This window comes from Culex quinquefasciatus, chromosome 2, assembly GCF_015732765.1.
Source record: "Culex quinquefasciatus strain JHB chromosome 2, VPISU_Cqui_1.0_pri_paternal, whole genome shotgun sequence".
In the NCBI taxonomy this organism is placed as follows: domain Eukaryota; kingdom Metazoa; phylum Arthropoda; class Insecta; order Diptera; family Culicidae; genus Culex; species Culex quinquefasciatus.
Window position 1 is genome coordinate 160,771,422 of NC_051862.1, and position 23,048 is coordinate 160,794,469.

The 23,048-nt window shown below is 42.1% G+C and overlaps 2 protein-coding genes across 4 annotated transcripts in view; both read left to right on the forward strand.

The window, feature by feature from the left end:
• The first annotated feature begins 18 nt into the window (after positions 1 to 18).
• LOC6043716 (cullin-3) lies at positions 19 to 10,816 on the forward strand. Its single transcript, XM_038252416.1, has 9 exons — positions 19 to 152; positions 5,185 to 6,324; positions 6,388 to 6,558; positions 6,618 to 6,788; positions 6,846 to 6,960; positions 8,895 to 9,058; positions 9,119 to 9,336; positions 9,403 to 9,541; positions 9,609 to 10,816. The coding sequence occupies exons 1-9, from the start codon at positions 96 to 98 to the stop codon at positions 9,759 to 9,761; spliced, it is 2,328 nt and encodes a 775-aa protein (XP_038108344.1). The 5' UTR covers positions 19 to 95; the 3' UTR covers positions 9,762 to 10,816.
• Positions 10,817 to 13,840: 3,024 nt separating this feature from the next.
• LOC6043713 (paramyosin) overlaps positions 13,841 to 23,048 on the forward strand; it is a 46,027-nt gene continuing 36,819 nt past the window's right edge. For 2 of the 3 annotated variants that reach the window (XM_038253554.1, XM_038253555.1), the window contains exons 1-5: positions 13,842 to 14,197; positions 19,701 to 20,107; positions 20,167 to 20,413; positions 20,468 to 20,611; positions 20,681 to 20,857. In XM_038253554.1, the coding sequence (XP_038109482.1) occupies positions 13,976 to 14,197; positions 19,701 to 20,107; positions 20,167 to 20,413; positions 20,468 to 20,611; positions 20,681 to 20,857 (1,197 nt within the window). In that variant the 5' untranslated portion in view covers positions 13,842 to 13,975. Of the gene's footprint in view, positions 14,198 to 19,700; positions 20,108 to 20,166; positions 20,414 to 20,467; positions 20,612 to 20,680; positions 20,858 to 23,048 lie in introns of all 3 variants that reach the window. The other variant, XM_038253556.1, reaches the window with a different exon arrangement.

Below are 23,048 nucleotides of genomic sequence, written 5' to 3' on the forward strand. Positions count from 1 at the left end.
AGTGAGTGTGGGCGGAATTTGAACCCGCCTCCTCTCCCACAACATCATCCGGATTTGCGTTGGACCGCGACACCGACCATTGTCACCCGGCCAAGATGAGTCGCATTTCGACGCAGAAAAAGGAAGGCAAGATGCGGATTCGGGCTTTCCCGGTAAGTGGCGAAAACAACAACCGCAAAAATGCTTCATTGTGGGGAATTTCAGATGAGAGCGATCGATTGATGGCCGAGGTGTAAAAAGGAAAGGGGAGCGACGTCAGCTGGTTCGTTGGGATGACGAACTTTGGCAATGGTGGCAAACCCGGAGCGCACTGTGACTGTGGGAGGATACTGAACCGGTGAACCGGGAGGGAATTCTCAAGGTCGGTCGGTCGGAGTTGATGATGGGAATGTCTCGTTTGAGGGTGATTTTGTTTCGTTCAGGGACAGGTGCGGATGCGGGTAGATTTGGGGCTTTGAACTTTTCCTGGAATGCATTTTTTTTTAATTTGTGAATTTTCTTTGAAAATACTTAATCCACCTTTAGGTGGTTGGTGCCTTCCTCACATTCATAAAGTCAATACATTCAGTAAAAATAGCAACATTCCCCTAACATGTTTAACAAATCAATTATATTACTGATTTCTTTTGAGAGGGTTCGCAGACCTACAATTTTTCTGGCTCATCGGCAAGGTGTGATAAAAAATACCTATCCAACGAAAGTTCACATGGAAGATTCAGACAATATTTTTATCACAATATCTCAGATCCGGCCTCCAGAAAGTATATAAATAACACTTAAGTGCCAATAATTTTTGATAGGGCTGTCAGATCCTTGATGTTTTAGGCTCATTTGAAAGGTCTTTCAATTATCTAACTAACGATGGGTCGCATGATGGACCCGGACATAATTTTTACTGAAATATCTGAGATCCGGCCTCCAAAAAGTGTATAAATAGCACTTAAGTGCTAATAACTTTTGATAGAGTTGTCAGATCTTCAATTTTTTGGGCTCATTGGAAAGGTCTTTTTAATACCTTTCTGAAAATGTGTAACATGATAGTGTTTCTTGCAAAAACCACCCTTTTTACAATCTTCCGAACATACGCCAAAATCGTTTTTTAAGCATAACTTTCGAAGTACTTAACTAAACTTGCTGATTTTAAATAGAGACCTATGGGACCCCAAGACGGATCGAATGAGACTAATACGGTCAAAATCCGTTCATCCAGTTCGGAGATAATCGAGTGACATTTTTTTGTCCACCCACCTACACACATCCACACAGACATTTGTTCAGAACATGATTCTGAGTCGATAGGTATACGTGAAGGTGGGTCTACGAGGTCGAATTAAGAAGTTCATTTTTCGAGTGATTTTATAGCCTTTCCTCAGTAAGGTGAGGAAGGCAAAAACTTTTTTAGATTGGGATTTCAATTAATTTGAAATGTATTTTTGCCTTCTTCACCTTACTGAGGAAATGCTACAAAATCACTCGAAAAATGAACTTCTTAATTCGACCTCGTAGACCCACCTTCGCGTATACCTATCGACTCAGAATCAAGATCTGAACAGATCTGTCTGTGTGGATATGTGTAGGTAAGTGGACAAAAAATTGCCACTCGATTATCTCCGGATTGGCTTCACGGATTTCGACCGTTTTGGTCTCAGTCGATCCGTCTTGTGTACCCTTGTGTGGACCCATAAGTCTCTATTCAAAATCACAAGTTAAATTAAGTACTTCTAAAGATATGCTTATGGATCTCCCCTAACGTGATCGCAGACCTCTTAAAGAGGTCCTAATAAAAATAAGTGATGTGCATAAAAAACACACTACCTACAGACTATTTGTCAAGATTATACAGACACCGGCTTTGAGGAAAATGGCATCCCTCTACACGGCCATTTCGTGGCGATCAGACCCGACCATTTGAGGTTATGTAAATTCAGACCATTTTTTTTTTTTAATTTTAGATAGGTAAGTCAGATCTTGAAAATTCTCAATCCTCAAGGAAGGTCATTTCATAACCTTTCTAAAAATATATAATATTCCATGCAAAAACCACCCTTTTCTGCAAATTGAAAAATTTATATGCAGCATTTGTTTAAGCTTAACTTTTGATGTGCTTTACTAAATCTTATAAATTTCAATAGGGACTTATGGGACCTCAAGACGAATCGAATGAGGCCAATACGGTCAAAATCGGCTCAGCCAGTGACGAGATATTCCAGTGACATTGATTCGGTACACATGTCTACATACAGCCAAACACACAGACATTTGCTCAGCTGGTGATTCTGAGTCAATATGTATAATTGACGGTAGGTCTAGGAGGTCTAATTAAAAGTTCATTTTTCGAGTGATTTTATAGCCTTTCCGCAGTAAGGTGAGGAAGGCAAAACGATCTTGATTACATTCCGAAAGATTATAAAAAAGGTGGTTTTTGTGAGAAAATCGGTCTCGTTACACATTTTTAGAAAGGTATTGAAAAGACCTTTCCAACGAGTCCAAAACATTGAAGATCTGACAATTCTATCAACAGTTATAAGCACTTAAGGGACCATCCATAAACCACGTGGACCCTTCTATTGAAATCTCAAAAATCCAAAATTCTGCGTTACGTAATTAAAGAAAGCTTCCAAAGATCATAGAAAAACGATTTTTTTGAATAAATGCCTTTTCACGGGTTACATCCTGTTTCAAATTCAAAGGACATTACAGGATCACGGTGGCAGGCTTGGCCGAATGGTTAAGCTGTCCGCTTAGTAAGCGGAAGCTCATGGGTTCGATTCCCATCTGCTCCAACCTTCCATCGGATGGGGAAGTAAAACGTCGGTCCCGGCCTTGGTTGGACTCAGATATGTTTAATTAAGTGTATCAGAAAATTGTTCATACAGCCCTAATCTAATCTAATCTAATCGAACACAAGCGCAGCCAGTCCGAAGAAAGCATCCGGGCAGAACTTATGGTTAGATTACGCCTCAAGTTCTTTCTTGTCATTATTAATGATTGCAGTACTTTCGAGAACCCCCGAAATGTATTACACTCACTAAAGCGGCCCGGCAACGCAGTAGGCATTAACCGCAAGAGACAGATTCTATGAACGGAACCCACATTTCATGGAATCATCAGGGGAAGAAGAAGAAGTGAGGACATACCGTACCAACCACTTCGAGTTATTTATAGAATATGGTGTGTAGTGTGTGTGTAGGGGAATCGTTGGGGAAGGGATTGTTGTATTATATAGTAAATGACCTTGTGACATTATTTCACCACTACGGATTAATTCACTCAAGGGTTGTCAACCCCTCGGTGGCCGAGTGGCTATAGCATCTGACTACCAATCCAAAGGTGTGAGTTCGAATCCCACCTGATTCCATGCGTTTTTTGTTCATATTCAAAGTTCAATTATAGTCGAATAATTTCAAGGAGAAAAAAACGGAAAAAACGGAATCGACGTAACACCTTATAATGTGGCCCTCTTAAACCTTGCGGTTTCGTCAACGGATCCACAGGCGTGTATCGTTCTTTTTGCGACAAGACTCCGCCTCCCGGGTATGAAGTGTGAAGGTATGGAGACCGGTCGGGAATCGAACCCGGAACCTTCCGCTTATAAGGCGGGAGCCGTAGCCATTAAGCCGCGGGCCGGTCAGTATCAGAAAATTGTTCATACAGCCCTGTACAGAAACTTTATCCGTTGTTAAATATCTGACCTCTTTGTAAAGTTCCAACATTAAAATCGACGGGAAAGAATGTCGTCATAACTACCCTGACATTGACCTGCCAAAACTATCTACTTTAAAAATTGCAAAATTTACTAAGATATAAATCAAGGCCAAAAAATTTTTTGTACACTTCATTAATCCACAAAGTTTGATTGATTTTTAACAAAACATTAATGAAAATGTAGTTAGTTTTTTTCATATTTCAAAGTGCATCTTAAGGTCGTATTAAGGAGGTATTAGACTATGGATAGCAAACAAACAAACTCGCACTTTTTTGTGTTTGACATTTTGACATTTTGTCTTGTTTGCGAGTTTGTCAAACAAACAAACTCGCACTTATGTTTATAGGACCTATAAAAAAACACTAGAAATGCAGGCAAACTGTCAAACTGCTCCGCCATATTGTTTGCGGAAAAGTTTTTTAACAAACAGCTTGCAGAATTGGCAAACGACTGGTTTCCAAACTTTTACACTGTAATTTGTTTTTGTTGACCTTCAATATTTTTTTTATTTCTCATGAAATATTTTAGAGCCCAGTTTTTGGTAAAAAAAAGTTTTTTTTTGTTTTTTTTTTAGAAGTAATAGAACAAAAATGATAGTGTTGGTGTAGGGTAAAGCATCAAAAGCACTTCTTAAAAATGTGTGGGTAATCTAAATGTAAATTATTATTTGACTTTAAATAAATTATTTAACTTAGATACATATAGAAATGTTATTGTAAGTGGCTTTAGAAAAATGTGTTGACCCATAACTTTTTAACAGTCACAACATGTTTATTCTCTCGTGATAAATATACTATGCCTTCTCAAATTCAATGATTTATTTTAAATTTTTATAATATTTTGAAGATTTTCTAAAAATTTTACTTCAACACATGGGATAACATAGACAACTTCTGTTCAACTTAAATCAATTAGGTTTTATGCTTGTTTTATGCCGTGACTTCATTTTTTTTCCTCATTGAAGAAGGTAAAAAAGGATTCATGTAACGTGGTTTATGGATATCACCAAGGTAGACTTGAATATTTTTCACCGGGGTTGCTGTGATCGAGCTTTCCTTTTGACAGCTCGTTCAGCTTTTTCCAAATTCTTCCCAAATCGTGCACCTTTATACAATTCCCGCTTCCAATTCCCCCCCTCAAGATTTACGATTCTTTCTAAGCAAATTACGGCCCACTCCCGTACCCATGATCACGCGCTAGCGCAATCCCGGGTTTCGTCGTCGTCACGGTCGTCCGCCATGAAGAGCAGCGGATCAGCAGTCGCCGCCAGCAGCGGCAACAGTCGTATTCCCCGACCAGCTGCCGCTCTCCGCCGCAGGACGGTGCGCCGTCGTTCCGTTCCGCTGCACGAACGCCACCCGGTGTGGTGTTCCACCTTGGCCAGATTTCCGTTCATCTATGTAGTTTTTGAGGGGTTGTTTGAGTGGGGGGTTTTGGAGGTTGTTGACGTTTTTTTTTGTGTTTTTCTATTTTTTCAGATGACCATGGACGAGAAGTACGTCGAGTCCATCTGGTCGCTGCTGAAGAACGCCATCCAGGAGATTCAGAAGAAGAACAACTCGGGCCTGTCGTTCGAGGAGCTGTACCGGAATGCGTACACGATGGTGCTGCACAAGCACGGCGAGCGGTTGTACACGGGGTTGAAGGACGTGGTCACACAGCACCTGGAGACGAAGGTGCGCGAAGAGGTGCTGCGTAGCTTCAACTCCAACTTTCTGCAGACGCTCAACCAGGCCTGGAACGATCACCAGACGTCGATGGTGATGATCCGGGACATTTTGATGTACATGGACCGGGTGTACGTGCAGCAGAACGACGTGGACAACGTGTATAATTTGGGTTTGATCATCTTCCGGGATCAGGTCGTGCGGTATGGGAGGATTCGGGATCACATGCGCGAGACGCTGCTGAACATGGTGATGTGCGAGCGGAAGGGTGAGGCCATCGACCACATCGCGATCAAGAACGCGTGCCAGATGTTGATGGTTCTGGGCATTAACTGCCGCTGGGTGTACGAGGAGGACTTTGAGCGACCGTTTCTGACGCAGTCGGCAGCTTTCTACAAGCTAGAATCTCAAAAATTCCTGTCGGAGAACAGCGCCAGCGTGTACATCCGGCGGGTTGAGGCTCGCATCACGGAGGAAGCCGAGCGGGCCAAGCTGTATCTGGACGAGAGCACCGAGAGCCGCATCGTGGAGGTGGTCGAGGACGAGCTCATCAAGAAGCACATGCGCACGATCGTCGACATGGAAAACTCCGGCGTCGTGTACATGCTGAAGAACACCAAAACCGACGACCTGGGCTGCATGTACAAGCTGTTCTCGCGGGTCAACGGCGGCCTCAAGACGATCGCCGACTGCGTCTCGCAGCACCTGCGCTCGATGGGCAAGAACCTGGTGAAGGAGGAGGAAAGCGGCACCAACCCGATCACGTTCGTGCAGAACCTGCTCGATCTGAAGGACCGCTTCGACCACTTCCTCCACCACTCGTTCAGCAACGACAAAATCTTCAAGAACATGATTTCGTCCGACTTTGAGCATTTCCTCAACCTGAACAGCAAATCGCCCGAGTATCTGTCGCTGTTTATCGACGACAAGCTGAAAAAGGGCTGCAAGGGGGTGAGTTACCCTACTCAGCGTAATGATTTTGTACGATTAAAACTTTGTTTCTATCTTTCGTAGATGTCCGAGCAAGAAATTGAAACGATCCTGGACAAGACCATGGTATTATTCCGATATTTGCTGGAGAAGGACGTGTTCGAGCGATACTACAAGGCACATCTGGCAAAGCGGCTGCTGCTGAACAAGTCGGTCAGCGATGACTCCGAGAAGAACATGATATCGAAATTAAAGGTGAGTTTTTTGCGAGTCGCTCGAGGTTCAAAACTAAACCCAAACGTTTCCATTTGCAGACTGAATGCGGTTGTCAATTTACCTCAAAATTGGAGGGCATGTTCAAGGACATGTCCGTGTCCAACACGGTGATGGAGGAGTTCAAGAACCACATCAGCAACGACCCGTCCGCGCTGGACGGGGTCGAGCTGTCGGTCCGGATCCTGACCACCGGCTTTTGGCCCACGCAGGTAAGTTTCATCAATCTCAGCTGTGGGTGTTGGTACTAACGAAGCTGATCTTTGCAGTCTGCCACGCCAAACTGCAACATCCCGCTGGCACCGCGGAGGGCGTTCGAAACGTTCAAGCGGTTCTACCTGGCCAAACACTCGGGCCGGCAGCTGACGCTGCAGCCGCAGCTCGGTGAGTATTGGATTTTTTATTTAGATTTTTTTTTCGTTGATTTTTTCATAGATTCCTTGATAAAGATTTTAAATACATCGAAACGTCGGACAAGTAACAATTCAACCGTTTTTTGAACTTTGCCTCAACGACTGCCAAGCCAAAAAAAGAATTGATGTTCTACATGGTTGGTGCAAGATTACCAGGATGACATCAAGGATGGGAATACCGAACGATCAAATTACTGACCAGGAATGTTTTGAACATTAGTAATTGTGTGATCAACAAGAACCTCAACAGAGAGCGCATGGAGACGGCTTTGAAGCCCAACATGGTACCCCGCATCTGACAAACAGTTCCCGACACAGTGAAGAGGGAGATCAGACTGCTGAAGGACAACAGAAAGCCAGCAAAGATTGGTTACCCGGTGCTCTCTTCAAATATGGTGATTCCTTCCCATCACATCGAGGGTTACGACAAGGCGACGGCTTATCCAATGCGCTGTTTAACATCGGCTTGAGATGTGGAAAGTATTGACACGACAGGCATGATTTGCAACAAGTCAGTTCAGCTGCGATGGTGATACGGGTTTATGCAGACTTTAAGACCCTAACAAGATGGGAATGACTGACCATCAACAGTCTGGCTCCCGGTAGCTGCAAGGTGGCAGCCCCACCTGGAGACTAGGTATTCGCAGCCCTGGTAAGGCGGCATACCGAAGCAAACCACCAACTCAGATAAACAAAATAAGAAATTCAGGACGAATTAATCGGCATCAGACCATACGATATAAAAAGGACAACGATTAGAAACTCGGCTGGCCTTCTTGCTCGGGAGCTGCACAAGCTGATCGTGCATGTGGCCACCATCCAGGAAGTTCCGTGGCCCGGTCATGGAGAGCGAGAATTCACGGCGGTGGACCCCATCGCCAACACCTCTTTCAAGTACTACAGTGGTGGCGGAAAGGCGATGTACGGAGTCGGTTTCGTAGTGATTGGGGATTCAGAAGAACCGAGTGAATGGCCGGATCTGCGTGTTGAGAATAAAGGGAAAATTCTTCAACTACAGCCTGATCAATAACTACGCACCGACGAACGACAAGCCGGATGACGATTTCTACGAGCATCTCGATAAGACCTATGGACAAGACACGGCGAGAAAATAGTCATTGGAGACGCAAACGCGCAGGTCGGAGGGGAAGCGTTCTTCCATCCTGTCATCGGCAAGCAGAGCCTTCATCCTGGCACGAATGAAAACGGCCTACGTTTGGTTAATTTCGCCGCAGGATCGTTTGCTGGGCCACCCGAATGGCGAATCGTGCACTCAAATCGTTCACGTTTCTACGGTGGATGGTCGACACTTCTCGGACGTGATGGATTTCCGATCGTACAGAGGACCGAACATCGACGCCGATTACTTCCTGGTAGCGTGCAAGATCCGAGCTAGGCAGTCGAACGTGTTGACCCCGCGGACGGCGAGGATAGTGCGGTTGAACGTCCAGCGCCTCTCGAGTAACGACTTTGCTGCAGAGTACAGTCGGAAGCTCGACGAGCGGATCAACGAGGACACGCCTACGGGTAACCTGGACGAGCAATGGGGAGCCCTCTAGAGCATCGTCAACACAACGGCTACCGAAGTGATCGGCACGACCAGAGGACGCAAACCCAAAGGGAAGTTCGATGTGGAGTGCCAGCGAGTAACTTTACGGTCACGAATGGTGGACACTAAAGGAGGTTGACCAGAGAGAGCACCTGGGGTCTTCGAGCGGAGAATCCTGCGTTTCTATTTTCGGCGGCAATCTAGTAGGATACATTGGAGAACCGACCAACGCTTAAGAGAGAGAGAGAGAAGTCTGCTATTCTCTTAGCGAAGAATTGTGCAGAATCACAGAAATTTAAAGTCAAGTCGAGATCACATTTTTTTGTCATCTTACACGAAATTTTCATCTCCAACAGGCACCGTGTACATGAACGCCGAGTTCTACGGCGTCAAGGCTGAGAAGGAGAGTGCCGAGGGTGGCTGCAGCAGTACCGCCGTCGTGGCGTCCGTTTCCGCTCCACCCTCGTCGATGGCGCTCGGCGCGCCCCGGAAGCACGTCCTGCAGCTGTCCACGTACCAGGTAGATTGCCTTATCTTTTAGGCGGTCACCACAGTTTCTAATTGGTGTGACTCTTTCAAGATGTGCGTGCTGATGCTGTTCAACAACCGGGAGCGGTTGTCGTACGACGAGATCCAGCAGGAGACGGACATCCCCGGCAAGGACCTGATCCGGGCGCTGCAGTCGCTGTCGATGGGCAAGCAACAGCAGCGTCTGCTGGTGCGGACGCCCAAGACCAAGGACATCGAGCCGACGAACGTGTTCTACGTGAACGACGCGTTCGTGTCCAAGTTCCACAAGTGGGTGCCGTTCCTGGGGGGTTGAGAGTGGGAAGAGTTGGATTGTAATCGTGAAATGTTTTTCAGGGTCAAAATTCAAACGGTGGCCGCCAAGGGCGAGTCGGAACCAGAGCGGAAGGAAACCCGCAGCAAGGTGGACGAGGACCGCAAGCACGAGATCGAGGCCGCGATCGTGAGGATCATGAAGGCGCGCAAGAAGATGGCCGTAAGTATCTACGCGGTTCTGCCTGGGTTGGATTCGTTTACTAACGCTTTCTTTTTTTCAACTGCAGCACAATCTGCTGGTATCGGATGTGACTACCCAGCTCAAGAGCAGATTCATGCCGTCCCCGGTGATCATCAAGAAGAGAATAGAGGGCCTGATCGAGCGCGAATATCTGGCCCGAACGCCCGAGGACCGCAAGGTTTATGTGTATCTAGCTTAAACACTGTAACAAAAGGGAACGTAAACAGTTGCATTGGAAGGCATCAGCTGCAGGACACTACTCACACATACAGACACACATACACGCTCACAAATTCGGACACACCAACACTCACAGACACATTGGGAAACCATTCAATTAAAGAAGAAGAGAAATGCAGCAAAATGAAAGTTAACTGGCGAAGAAATTCCTCTCTTTTAAAAGGAAGATCTCCTTTCGTGCGTGCGTGTAATTTTCATCGAATAAACCGGTCACCCTGCTTTCGTGATTCCCGCGTGTGATCGTGCCGTGCTTTGTTCATCGTTTCAATGTTTTTTATTTTGATTTTTGTACAAAGAAAATAAAGAAAGCAAAATTATATTCGTAGTTTGTTGAACGCGCGCAGCATTGTGTTCAGTTCATTTACTCTCACACCCACAAACACACTCACTCACACACACACACACACTACTTCCTATCGCCGTAGTTGTAAAACACTTTTTTTTGTTTGACACAAAACCCCCCGCGCGCGACTATTTATTACAAATAAACGCGAGAAACTTATAAATATATTATACATAGAAGAGCAAAACTTAAAGGATTAAAAAACAAACAGAAAAAAAAAGAGATAAAGAAAGCAAAACACACACCGACACACACACACATATTTAAGGCTAATTAAAACAGAGACAAAGACAGACCGACAGACAACCGGAAACGTCGCGCGATTCTTTAAGTGAATTAATAGCATTAGGGACACACACAAACAAACAAAAAAACTGAACAGAAAAGAGGAAAAAAATGTGAAGGCGAAAAAAAGTGCGTTTTAAATTCAACATTAAGAAGGTAAACTAAAAGAGCAAAACAGCCTGCAACAACAGATGGAAAAAGGACACAAAATTCTATTGTTTTTTTTTCTTCAAATGGCGAAGTGATTCGATAAACAAGAGCGAGAGGACAGAAGCATATTATTATATAGTAACGTAAAGTAAATTAATTATTAAATTTGAAGAAGAAAAAAGGAAACCCCCTATTCATTAAAAATAGAGATGAACAGCAAAAAACTGCGAACAAAATTGGTACGGAGTGTTTTCTTCTGTTTTTGAGTATCCGAAATCCATTTAAAAATTGGGCAATTATCTACGAAATCACCCATACAAGAATCCATAAAAATTTGGCAGGTAAACAAAAACTCTGTAACTTTTGAGGGAATTTTCTGATCGGTTTGGCGCCTTCGGCAATGTTGTGGGTATTGATTAGAAATATTTAGAAAAAGAATAGCTACACTCAAAGTAAAAAGTATCCTTTTTCAAGTTCACCCGTCGTCACCCTTTAAAAGGGTATCGAAAATGTACTGTTTTTGACATACCCTTTTAAAAGGGTGACGCCGGGTGAACTTATGAAAAGGATAGAAAGCATCCTTTTTGAGGATTGAAAGTACCCTTTTGAGGGATACTTCTGATTTTGAGTGTACATTTGAGCCATAGAAAAGTATGGATTAAACATTTGCCGCTGAGCTATTGTTTTTGAAAAAAAAATCTTTAGGAAACAGACTTTTTTTAATTTCATTTTTTAATAAAATTTGCAATTGAGAGATACTTTACAGATTTCTCACCGTTTTCAAGTTACAGTCACTTAAAGTATAATATAAACTGGGAAATTCTCGTTTTTTTTTTAAAATAGTGCCCACAATTGTTCATTCCTAAAAAAAATCTTTCTGCTTTATTTGAGGTGTGCATTTTTGTGAAGAACTTTCCACAACTTGCACGATTATCAAAAAAATGTTGCAATCTGTAATAAGAACAAATTCTAGAGTTTTTTATGGTCCTATAAAAATATGAAACTCTATAGCGTTAAGGACCATCATAAAACACTCTGGAATATGCCTTTAAAAATCTGGACTTCAAACCGAAGCAAGACAAATTAAAATTCAACAGCAAGTTGCCACCCAGAATTTGGAACACGTTCACAGATTGCAGCTCTGTCAGACACGGTACTGTCAGGTTCGCCTGTTCAGGTAACTAGGTTGATTCTCTCACTCTCTTTTTACCTGTGCGTCATCATTAAGGTAGTGGCCGCCGCTATTGACCTTGAGGTTTACACAGTTTGCGTGAATTTCTTGAAAAAGACAGGGAAAACCTCGAGCCAATCTGATAAGTTTTTTTCACCTTAAAAAATTTAGCCAGATTAAAAAAAATATCAAATTCAAAAAAAACCAAATTATTCGCTCTACTGCATTGCCTTGGCGTTCTCGATTGCGAGATTCCTACTCGAAACGAGGTGTTCGAAAGCTTGATTGTTGAGGTAATTGCAAACCTCTTTTTACACCTAAGCTTCCATCCACCCCAGGATTCGAACTGACGACCTTTGGATTGTAAGTCCAACTGCCTACCAGCGACTCCACCGAGGCAGGACCCAGGGAGACGACCACTACACCTGGATTGAGCTACCGACCTAACGCTTTAGGTTAGACCGGGCCAACATTTACTTCCCCATCCGACGGAAAGCGTGGTCAGACCAATCTCGTCTCGAAAAATGCCACCGGGACCGTCTGGAATCGAACCCCAGCCGACTGGGTGAGAGGCCTACACCACGGTCCCGGATCAAGGGTTTTTAAATTTAATTTATCAAAGTCTCCACAAAAATCTCCGTAGTGGGGTTAGCCCTTTCCGGCCTAATGGGTCATATATGACACAAAAATCAAAATATTTATTCTTAAGGTAGAGGGGTAGGCGTGGCTGAATGGTTACGCTGTTCGCTTTGTAAGCGGAAGGTTCTGGGTTCGATTCCCATCTGCTCCTATCGAGAAATTATGGAAAGAAGGAATTCTGAACACTTGAAGAATATGAACGAAAAATTCATTAGCTCGCGGTGGGGTTCGATCCCCCGTCCTTTGGGTCAGCAGACAAAAATGCTAACCACCAGTCCATCGAGATTTAGTTGACTAGACGGAACAAGAATGCTATAAGAATCCAAGAAACTTGATGGGAATCTGAGAACCATAGAACAGACAATGCAATATTGAATGCAAAGTTGAATTCAAGAACTTACTCGACTGCATACTCGTTAGCAGAATATTGAACTTTCAACACGACCAGAATTCACCACTAAAAGCTTGGTGAACCAAATTGGAAAGCTTCTAAGATGAATCCAAGAACATAAAGAATTAAGAACTATAAATAGATTTGACCGGCCGCATCACTTACCACGGTGAATCCTGGCTTCACACCCGTCTTACTAACACCCTCAAACCTCACGTGATACTTTGTCGAAGACGCAGCCGATTTAGCGGTCTTCATCACTCAAGTATCGGACTAAAATTCCTATCCACTTCCCCGTGTCTTACCATTGGTCGTGGCCGGCGCTGTGATTGGCTAGCATGATAGGGACATCTGGAAGTTGCGAAGTGGTGATGATTGGTTCCTACTCTTCATCTGTGGTCCACGGAGCAATTCTTGGAGGTCCTGGTCAATAACAGAGTAGCAACTACGGGTAGACACCAATGCTATGCCAATGCTAAATTATTAATATTCTTAAGTAGCCTATAATTTTTGTATGGTCCTCAGGATCATTTTAAATTCAGGCCTGAAAGGGTTAAACAAATAAACCTAGTTTTTTAAAAGGTCCTATAAGCTATTGTTTTTCAAAACTCTAGAAATAAAATAAACCGACGAGACTAATCTATCCCAGTTCCCCTAGGAGAACACCCTTGAAAAGTATCGGGGCCAGCATTGCAACGTGGAATCAATGGCATTTTTTGCAACTAATATTAGCATTTTTAATTAAAAAAGTCAAAAAAAGGTCCTATACACATAGCTAAGAGCTTTAAGATACATAGGACAGAGGACCTTAGAAAACAGCTATCGAGAAATTAGAAAGAGAGATATGAGCCGGTAACAGGGAGTGAAACATTCCCAGCTGTCATGGAAAACTTCACAACAGCTTGACAGAAAGTTAAACTCCATGTTGCACTTTTAGTTTCTCGATAGATTTGCATTTTTTATGATCGAGGCGATAACCACTGCTTCACCTTAACCATCATCAACCATCATTGCGCAAAGCTCTAGATGCTGCTGAACTGGGGTGATGTTTTTGTTTTCAACTCTCGCGCTCTCTCGCATTTGCCTCCTTGGACGTAAACAAAGTAGTCCGTGATCTGATGGTCGTTTTTGCCACCCAGCCAAGCTGTCAGTGAATTTTGCTTTTTCTCCAGCGCGAACGACGAAGAATCCCCGATGGATTCCGGAGCCTGTCCCGCGGTGGATCACCAGCAGCCGGAACCCGTTCCGACGATGACGACGTCACCCACCGATCAGCAAGAGGACGGCGGAGGAGGAGATTGTGCCCGCTGTGGCGAATCCAGATCGCTGGACGCGTCCCTGATGGAAGAGTTGAACCAGCAGTACGAGCGACGACTCCGGATCGTCGAGGACCACGGGGACGATCTACAGTTCAAGGTGAGTGCGGCAGCTGGAGCGTGGCCACCGCCACCACGGCAGGTGTAGTAGATACAGACGTCAAGGTCACTGGAGCAAGACGGCGCTCCACTTGTCCACCCCACCTGTGAGAGTAACAGGTGGTCGCGGTCTGGCTGTGATTTGAGGAGGACCTTGAGCGGAGGGGGAGGGGAGACACGGCGGGAGTGTAATAACAATAATAATTTCAATTATAGTACCTGGTACAGGTTTTTCGTCACTCGGAACGGAGATGGCCGTACTAGGTAATATGGATGGGATGTGGAAGAGGATGAATTATGGTGCATCTTAAGAGGCTGGGAACGACTGGAATTAAATTTAATGTGGCTGAAGCGAGTACAGGGTTACTCAGCCAGCTAGGAAGGATAGGTGACGGGTATTTATTTGTTAAGTCCTCTTTATAGCATCGCAGCTCGGGAGGCACAGGAATACAAAACATAAGAGTAAAACGGGGCAAAAGTACGCTCCAGCTTCTTTGATACTTAATTTAATCATATAAATCTCATACTTGGGGTTTCAACTTGTTTAAGGGTAACTTTTATGTGTTTACAGGGGGATCGAAGCAAGCCGTGCGCGCGTCGTGACGTTTTGAATTTTTGCTCCGCATTTTTTTCGTTTCTAAGTGAATTTTAAGTTTAATATTTTGATTACCCGGGAGGTTCAGAATCGGATTTCGAGTGCTGAGCGACGGAATTTCAAATTGGAGGTCAAAGAGAAGTGTGATTCGTAAACTAGAAGTTCTGTGGCAGTTTTTTTTGGGCAATCAAAACCGATGTCAGGGACCCTCGAGGGTGAGCTTGCCCTAGCTAGAAGCAGAACATTTTGAAGCTGCTGGTGGAAATTTCGGTGCTGTCGGGAGCGATTGATGCTGAATGGTGGTCGAGATGATCGAGTCAAAGATTTGGATTTGTCTCTATGTTTCGTCCAGGATCGTTTTGTCTTATCCCGGTGAGCTCTTTCCTTGTTGGATCTTCGTTTAATTTTCACGGAACGGAACGGACAAAAATATGGGAGTGGCCGTTGCTGACTGGTAACGGAGTTCGCTTTGTAAGCGAATGGTCTTGGGTTCGATGCCCATCTGCTCCCAACGAAAAAGTTTAACACTTGAAATACGTAATATGAACTAAAATCAGAGTCGCTCGAGGCGGGGTTCGATCCCCGTTCTATGGATTGATAAGCAAAAATGCTAACCATTGCGCTATCACAGCTTGGTGAGCTTGGACTGGAATTAGGAAAACTGTTACTACCAACTAAATACGCGCTGGGTTTTTGTCCATTTGGCAAGGATCCGGAAGTTCTGAATAACGTTTGAATCCGATTGATGCAAACGTTCTTTAGGGCGGGGCTTGTCGGTTCAAGCTGAGGTACCTCGCGCAAGGCTAGCCTGCGTAGAAATGGGTCACCGAAGCTCGACAGAGCTAACACTTTCCAAATGCCTATGCGAGTTATTTGCATGTATAGAATGTAAATCTAAAATACATGGAAACAACTCAATTTGTAAGAAGCGGCCGCGTGGCTCCGTTTGGTTGGTTGCACACACACACACACACTTTTATGTGTTTACAAAAATAGAGTGGAAAAATAAAAGTTTGTGTAAGTTAATGGGAAAAGTAACTTTTGAGCAATTCCAGCTTAAATCAGGATTTTTTTCTGGTACTTTTGTACCAGCCCTCTGTCACTGCCGCCATGTTTATGAAACCAAAATATTCGATGACGAACACCAAGAAAACAAAGAAGAAAACGAAGGTGTCTACTAGGTTTTACGCCGACTCGATTTGGAGGTTAGAAAGAGTGCACTGTTTACATGGACTTAGCACAGTTCGATGCGGTCGTCGATTTTGTTCGGGGAAATTCGTCGACAATCGACGAAGACCATGTAAACAGTGCACACGAGCTGTCAAATGACGTCACGGCGTAAAACCTAACTGTTAGATTTTGAAAAATAAACAAAGTGTGGGGAACAATTCGAGCCAAACATTTCATTAGGGCACAAAAGCAAAAACCGCGATTCGAGAAAATCGCTTGCAAAAAATGGACAACTTGTTTCAATTCCTATTTAAAAAATAAGCATGACTGATGGTATTTTTACTGATGATTCGATAAAATACACCATTATCCTCAACTCTGCTTTACTGCTTCTTAATTTATGTTGATTTTCGCAATAAAACTCATAATTTTAAAAAATCTCGTTATTAGGCCCTTTTAGCTTTCCAACTGCTGTTCATAATGGGCCCTTTCTAAATGCAATTTCGAAGAGAACTAAAAGGGCACTAAAGCGCTGTCACCGGATTGTTGTTTTGAATGATGTTTATGGGCCCTTTTGTTTAGTTAGAAATAATGAGGAATTCAGTGGAAATTTTGATAATTGGTGAAGTTTTATGATCGAATGGAGCAGATAAGGTATGTGAAACATTAAAATTCTTCAAAAGTGTACTGAACAGCAGCCGCGGGCCGTTTTCAATATTGTATTTCGACGAAGTTTTTTTTCTGCAGAAACCCTTGGTGAAACGTTAACCAAACTTTGTTTTGAAGAGAATTAGTGTTAAGAATGTATGAAAAGTTCACTTTATAACATAGAAAGTTCCTTAACCACGAAAAACTAACGAAAAGAAAAGGGCACAATTGAACTTTTTTCTGGTTTGGAGTGAACATTGTTATGTGCCCTTTTGTTTTTTGATTTTTTCAATAGGAAATTGTTTGCTATCAATCTGATTCTTGGAGGGCATGTAGGGAGTGTACTATGGAGTGGAATAGTGGAATAATCCCAAATGTTTACTTTTTGGTTTTGTGCCCTAATGAAATGTTTGGCTCGAATTGTCGATCCTCGGTCCCCGATTTTCCCGGTCGATTCGAATGTTTCCTTTAATTTGGTTTATCCTCCATTGCTATTGTTGAAGGTTCTTTACTTCTTCTTTCAGAGCAGCTTTCGGTCGGATTCTTGCTCCGAAAAAACAAGAACCCGGCCGGTACCGGTTTTCGGAAGAGGTATAATTTTACTCTGATTCTCCGGCTGCAGCCAGCCAGCCGGCCGATTCAAGAGCTCCTTGGTTTCCGGCCTCATACACACACGATAAACGTCCAGAAATATGCCCAAGATACACAGGACCACTCGCGTGACCACTCGAATCAAATTGTGTAATAATTTTATCACAAAATTATTATTTCTGATTTAGCGCGCCATTCATGTAAACAATCAGAAGACACCAATACTACTTCATCCAAGGCTTTGTTTATGATGGGCTCTTCACACATACTAATGCTCAAACTCTATTCAATGCATTGTTTATTGTGGGCTCTTCACACATACTAATGCGTGGGCTCTTCGAGGTTTTGGTGACTGTCAAACGTTCTAGACATTTACAGTGGTGCCAGGGGGCTGTTTTGTACCCAACCGGACCCTAAGATGACAATTTTCGTGAGTTACGCGTATTCACCAACAGATGGCAAGTGGGCCTCGTCGGAGTCCGTCCATCAAATACGCAACTCAAAGTTTGCATAGGAAATTTTTTTTTCGTAACGGCTTTTGCGGAACGCTCACTTCAACTGTTCTAGACTAATATTTGAACGTGGCATATCTCTAAACAAGTGTCTCAAGAAAATTATTCCAGAATGCTTATTTTGTCATTTTAAACCAAAACAAAGCAAAAACTATATTTATTTAAACTATTCGGCATTTTCAAAAGTTTGGCCAGATAATATCGAAGGCCGCCATCTTAGGCCCACTGGGCCCACAAAACGGGGTACGCTCAGTTTGTATGGGAGCTGTCAACATGCTCCCGGGCTGTTTGTACCCGACCCTCTCCGATTTCAATGAAACTTTGTAGACATGTTATCCTAGGCCTATATAAGCCATTGTTGTGTATATGGAGCCAATAGTACTCGAAAATAACTTTTGAAAAGGGCGTAATCTGTAAGCCCTTACCTTACATCCAATTGAAATGCTGTCAAAGGCAGATATAAGCTAATTACAAAGACAGATACAGTAATTTTTAAATTACAAAATACAAAAATATTTAAATACCTTACGCCCTTTTCAAAAGTTATTTTCGAGTACTATTGGCTCCATATACACAAAAATGGCTTATATAGGCCTAGGATAACATGTCTACAAAGTTTCATTGAAATCGGAGAGGGTCTGGTACAAAAGTACCAGAAAAATTCCTGATTTGAGCTGGAATTGCTCTTTTTGCAATTCCGTAGTGAAACTACTTACTTTTCCTGTCATTCTTGAACGACGAAATAGCCTACTTTTCTGTACCGAAAATAACAGAATCGAATAGCAACACTTTTCAAAATAAATGCTGAAAAGTTCTACTTTTCAGCGTTCAAATGGGTGCTGAAAAGTTGAACTTTTCGGCACTTGTTTCGAAAAGTAACACTTTTCAACATTTTTTTATTTAAACGATTTATTGACAAAATACATGAAAATTTGACATAAAATTTCACTCAGTGTGTGTTTTTTGGAATTGCAAAAAATGTTGTATGGAACTCGTTGCAAAACTTAATTTTTTCAGCACTCTTCGTATTTATCCAACTCGGTGAACCTCGTTGGATAAATGTACGGCTCGTGCTGAAAAAATCCTCTTTTTGCAACTTGTTGCATAAACTACTATTTTGCCATTATAATCTAATTTTTGATGTTTACATAAAAAGGTTTACAAAATTTCCGGTTAAATATTTTTTTAACTAGTGTTTAGATTAGCTAATTACATACCTTACTAACCATTAATTTTTTAAAATTCCTCTTCTTCTAAATTACTAATATAATTTTTCCCAAAAAAACGCACTAAAATTTTCATACATTTTTGTATGAAGAAAACTTAATCACATTTCTAGATAAATTTTTAAAACAACCTATTCGTCATGGGTTTCCTATGCAGATAGGACCTTTTGAGAATTAAATCTAGATTTGATAATTTTAATTTCTAATATTATTGATTCGAAATAAATGGACAAAAGTATTTCTACCATAATCGGACAAAACAAACCTTTGCACAAATAGCAAGGTTTCTCTCCCTATAAATTAAACTTTAGTTATACAAATACTAATAAGTACATGTAATTGCCTTTTTCTCAAGATCCAACTTCATGTTTTTTTAATACTGGATATAAAAATTGAAATTTTGACAGATTTCGCTATGCTAGGAACCGGTGATTTTAGCGGATTGTAGACTGGACTTTGTCATGTGATGTGACTCAAGTTGTCGATGACTTGATAATTGTGAATAAAACCAATTCCATCTGAAGCAGATTCTCACCACCACGATAGCGTCCATTGTCCTTCACCGTTCACCAAGGACATAGAAAGGGGTTTGGAAGACGGAAAGTGTTGATGCTCCTTTTTTTAAGTGGATAAGAGAAAATCTCCTCGGTATCTACAAAAAAGTTTTGCTTGCAGTTGGACTGTATTAGGGAAGGATATGCTATACACAAACGTCCTCGAGAGTTTAACATTCAAAACATTAAACATTCCATCCTCACCCAGGTCCAGCTGTTCAGCGACTGGATCAAGCAGCTGCGCACGATGAACCTGGACCTGGTGGAGGCGATCCAGAACATCCAGGACACGTGCCGCACGCGGCTGGAGCAAATGCGCGACATGTACCGCAAAAACGAGGCCCGCTTCGGGCCGGAAGCGGCCAAACGGCTCGAGGGTGACCGCAGTGCCCTGCTGGAGGTCATCCGGAGGGCGTACACCACCGGTAGCTGGGACATTAGCGGCATTGAGTTCTTCAACGTGAGCATCGAGGAGCTGTTTGGAAGTCGCGGTGATGCGGCGAAGGTGAAGGTGGAGGAACCGACCATATCGGTGAATCTGGCCGTTTCGTCAAACTATCCGATTGAGAACGCCCAGGTGGAGGAGCTGCGGCAAGAGCTGGACGCGAAGGAACGGTGGGTGTTGAGGCAAACGAGGTTGAACTTGCGATTCATTGTTTTATTTTAACTTTTAGACAAATCAAAAACCTGGAACAGCTGTTGGAGGAAAAGTTCCATCAGACGGAGAGTGAATTCGATACGGATTCCAACATTCGGTCGGCAGATTGTGATTCCAACAGTAAGCCAATGTTGGATCAGCTGAGACATATGATGCAGGAAAAGAACCAAGAGTTGGAGCAGCGATCGCTGCGTATTGATGAGATGAGCAAAGAAATAGATCTCCTGAATAACTCGTTGGAATCTTTGAAGGATTCCAATAAGGTAAAAAAAGTTAGGTTTAATGTTGGAACGAAACTTCAAGCAACCTTATTTTAGCTTCACTCCCAGTCGGACACCAAATTGCTGCAAGAGTTGCAGAACGTCTCTCGTGCAAACTCGGAGGAATTGGACGCCACCAAGCGGGAAAACGCCGAGCTTCGCAAGCAAATCAACACCTTGAAAAACCAGCTAGATTCACAGGTAAGCTCATTAGCTTTGATGAAACATCTTGAAAATGTTAAATATTTCGGCTCTGGCCACCGAACTCAGTCAATTGTCGACAACCGGTCGCTGGTCGACGAGGTGAAGAACCACTACGATCGTAACCGGCAGCTCGAGCGGAAGCTGCGCAAGTGTGAACAGTCGCTGGCGGAGGCGAACAGCGCCGTAAGCCACCGGAACAAAGTGATTGACCAGCTGCGGCAGGAGCGGAACTGCCTGAAGAAGGTACCGGATTTGTTCTTTTGTGTCTTCGTTTAGTTGTTGTCGTTGGTGGTGGTTTTGCTAGCTTGTTTGGTGTTTGTCCTTGTTTGGGTTGTCTCACACCTACTAACCGGGGTTGTGTTCCTGTACAGATTGTGAAGACTGGGGAAATCTTTGGCAGCTACAACCGTCTTGGCGAGGAGAGTTGTGCCTCGAGCGTTAAGGAAACGGTGTCGGTTTCGAGCTGTGAGCGAAACAAGAAGGGTGCCAGAAAGAGCGATAGCGTGGGCGATCATTGAAGCAATTTTTGAAAAGTTTTTTTTTCTTATTTTCTCGATGATGTTTTATTTGAAATATATCTTCCAGTCTTGAAATAGGTTTTTATTCACACGTAGAATATTTATTCAATAAAAGAATAAAATGCAAAATATCAAATTCCAAAGCAACTTCTAAAAAAAATCCTCATGCGAAGTTTGATTAAACTCGGGTCCTTTTGATGTGAAACCTGCTGGTTTGGCATGAATATATTTGACAAGCAATTTTCCTATCGATACCAGTGCTGTTAAACGTTTAAATTAACGACGATACATCCTATGGTTTGCCAAATTTTAAGTAGTAGGTACTATAAGAAAAACAATATAAAACTCAACAAGATTAATAAATGCAAGCTTAAATACTAAAAATGAAATAAAAAAAAAACAAAATGAAAAAAGTACAACATAAAATTCTTCAAGAAATTGGCTAATTTAGTGTATTTTTTTTTGTATTTTTATGAGCAAAGAAGCCATTTTGTGTCATTGGTTCACCCATCAAATTTTGGCAGCTGTCCATACAAAGATGGTAAATATTCCAAAATCTGGATTATTAAAAAAATGGTTCACGGAAAAAATACAAAGCCGCAATTTTTGAGGCAAAGAAACATATTTTTTTTTTATTTTTTGAAAAAATCATTTTTTTAAATTGAAATTTGTCTCGATTTTTTTTACTTCAGTATTTCACAGATTATTTGATGAAGTGCACCGTTTTCATAATACATAGTTTTTTTTTATTATTCTTATAGTTTTTCAGCCGGAGGCTGGTTTAACCTTGGGTTCATCTCTTCTTTCAAGATAGTTTAATTTTAACTGAAAAGTACTAATTTTTCGATTTTTTTTAATGTGACTATGACTTCCAATCTTGAAAATATTTTTCGCGTAATGTTAAATAAATACAAAAAAAAAAATGCTTAAGAGACATTGAATATTTGACCATTAATTGCTGAAATTATGCGAATAAAAGAAATAGAAACAAGAAACAAAACAAAATTTAATTTTTTTAGTGTCTTGCGTAATAGTGAATATCAAACCTTTTAAAAATAGTCTTGCTTCCAAATTTCAAAAAATATTTTTTTTCGAAAAGGTTACATTTTTAAACTACCTTGAAACGGTGCCCTTTATCAAAAAATATGTAAAGGACTTTTCGATTGCAATTTTGATTATGCATTAAACATTGAAATCATGTTTTTTTCTGGTAGTGAAAATATACCCTTTCTAATCAAACACCTATCTTCGTCATATGGAGAATTTAATGCTCAATTAAAACTCCAAAAATACTATTTAGTAGCAACAGCACCGTCTTGAATAAGCACGCAAATATATGCCACTTACTGGCCAAAAGATCAAATTTAATGCACTTTTGATCATAATTTCAATTTTTTGAGACCATTTCTTATCATTTTGTTGGCACACACATCCACACGCAAGATGAGAGCTTAACTGCTTAACGAAAGTCGCCATCAATATTTTTTACTTGCGCTAACGTTTTCAAAGCGCTTAGGACATGAAATTGCTTCCAACTACCGGCAACATGATCTTTTGAACATTAGTTAGTCGCTCTCTTGAAAAATAATCCCGAAAAATGTAAATAATTACCAAGCGCCATAAAAAAAAAACAAACGCGCCAAGTCTTTGGACGTTTGACTTTTGACGACCTATTCCAACAGAAGTCTGAAGAAAACCGAGCGAGAAGCGAAGCCAAATAACGAACAAAGGGTGGCCACCAACACCACTAGCAGCGCCTGATGGTGTGAGTCAGTGATGCCAGGAAATGTTCTCTATAAATGATACTTTTCGTGAGTGTTCGCTTAAAATTTCATCACAAATGACAGTACTAAGTAGACCCAAAAGAGCGCTGGAAGAAAAAAGCACTAAGCTGAAAATAGAAAAATGGGCGTTGC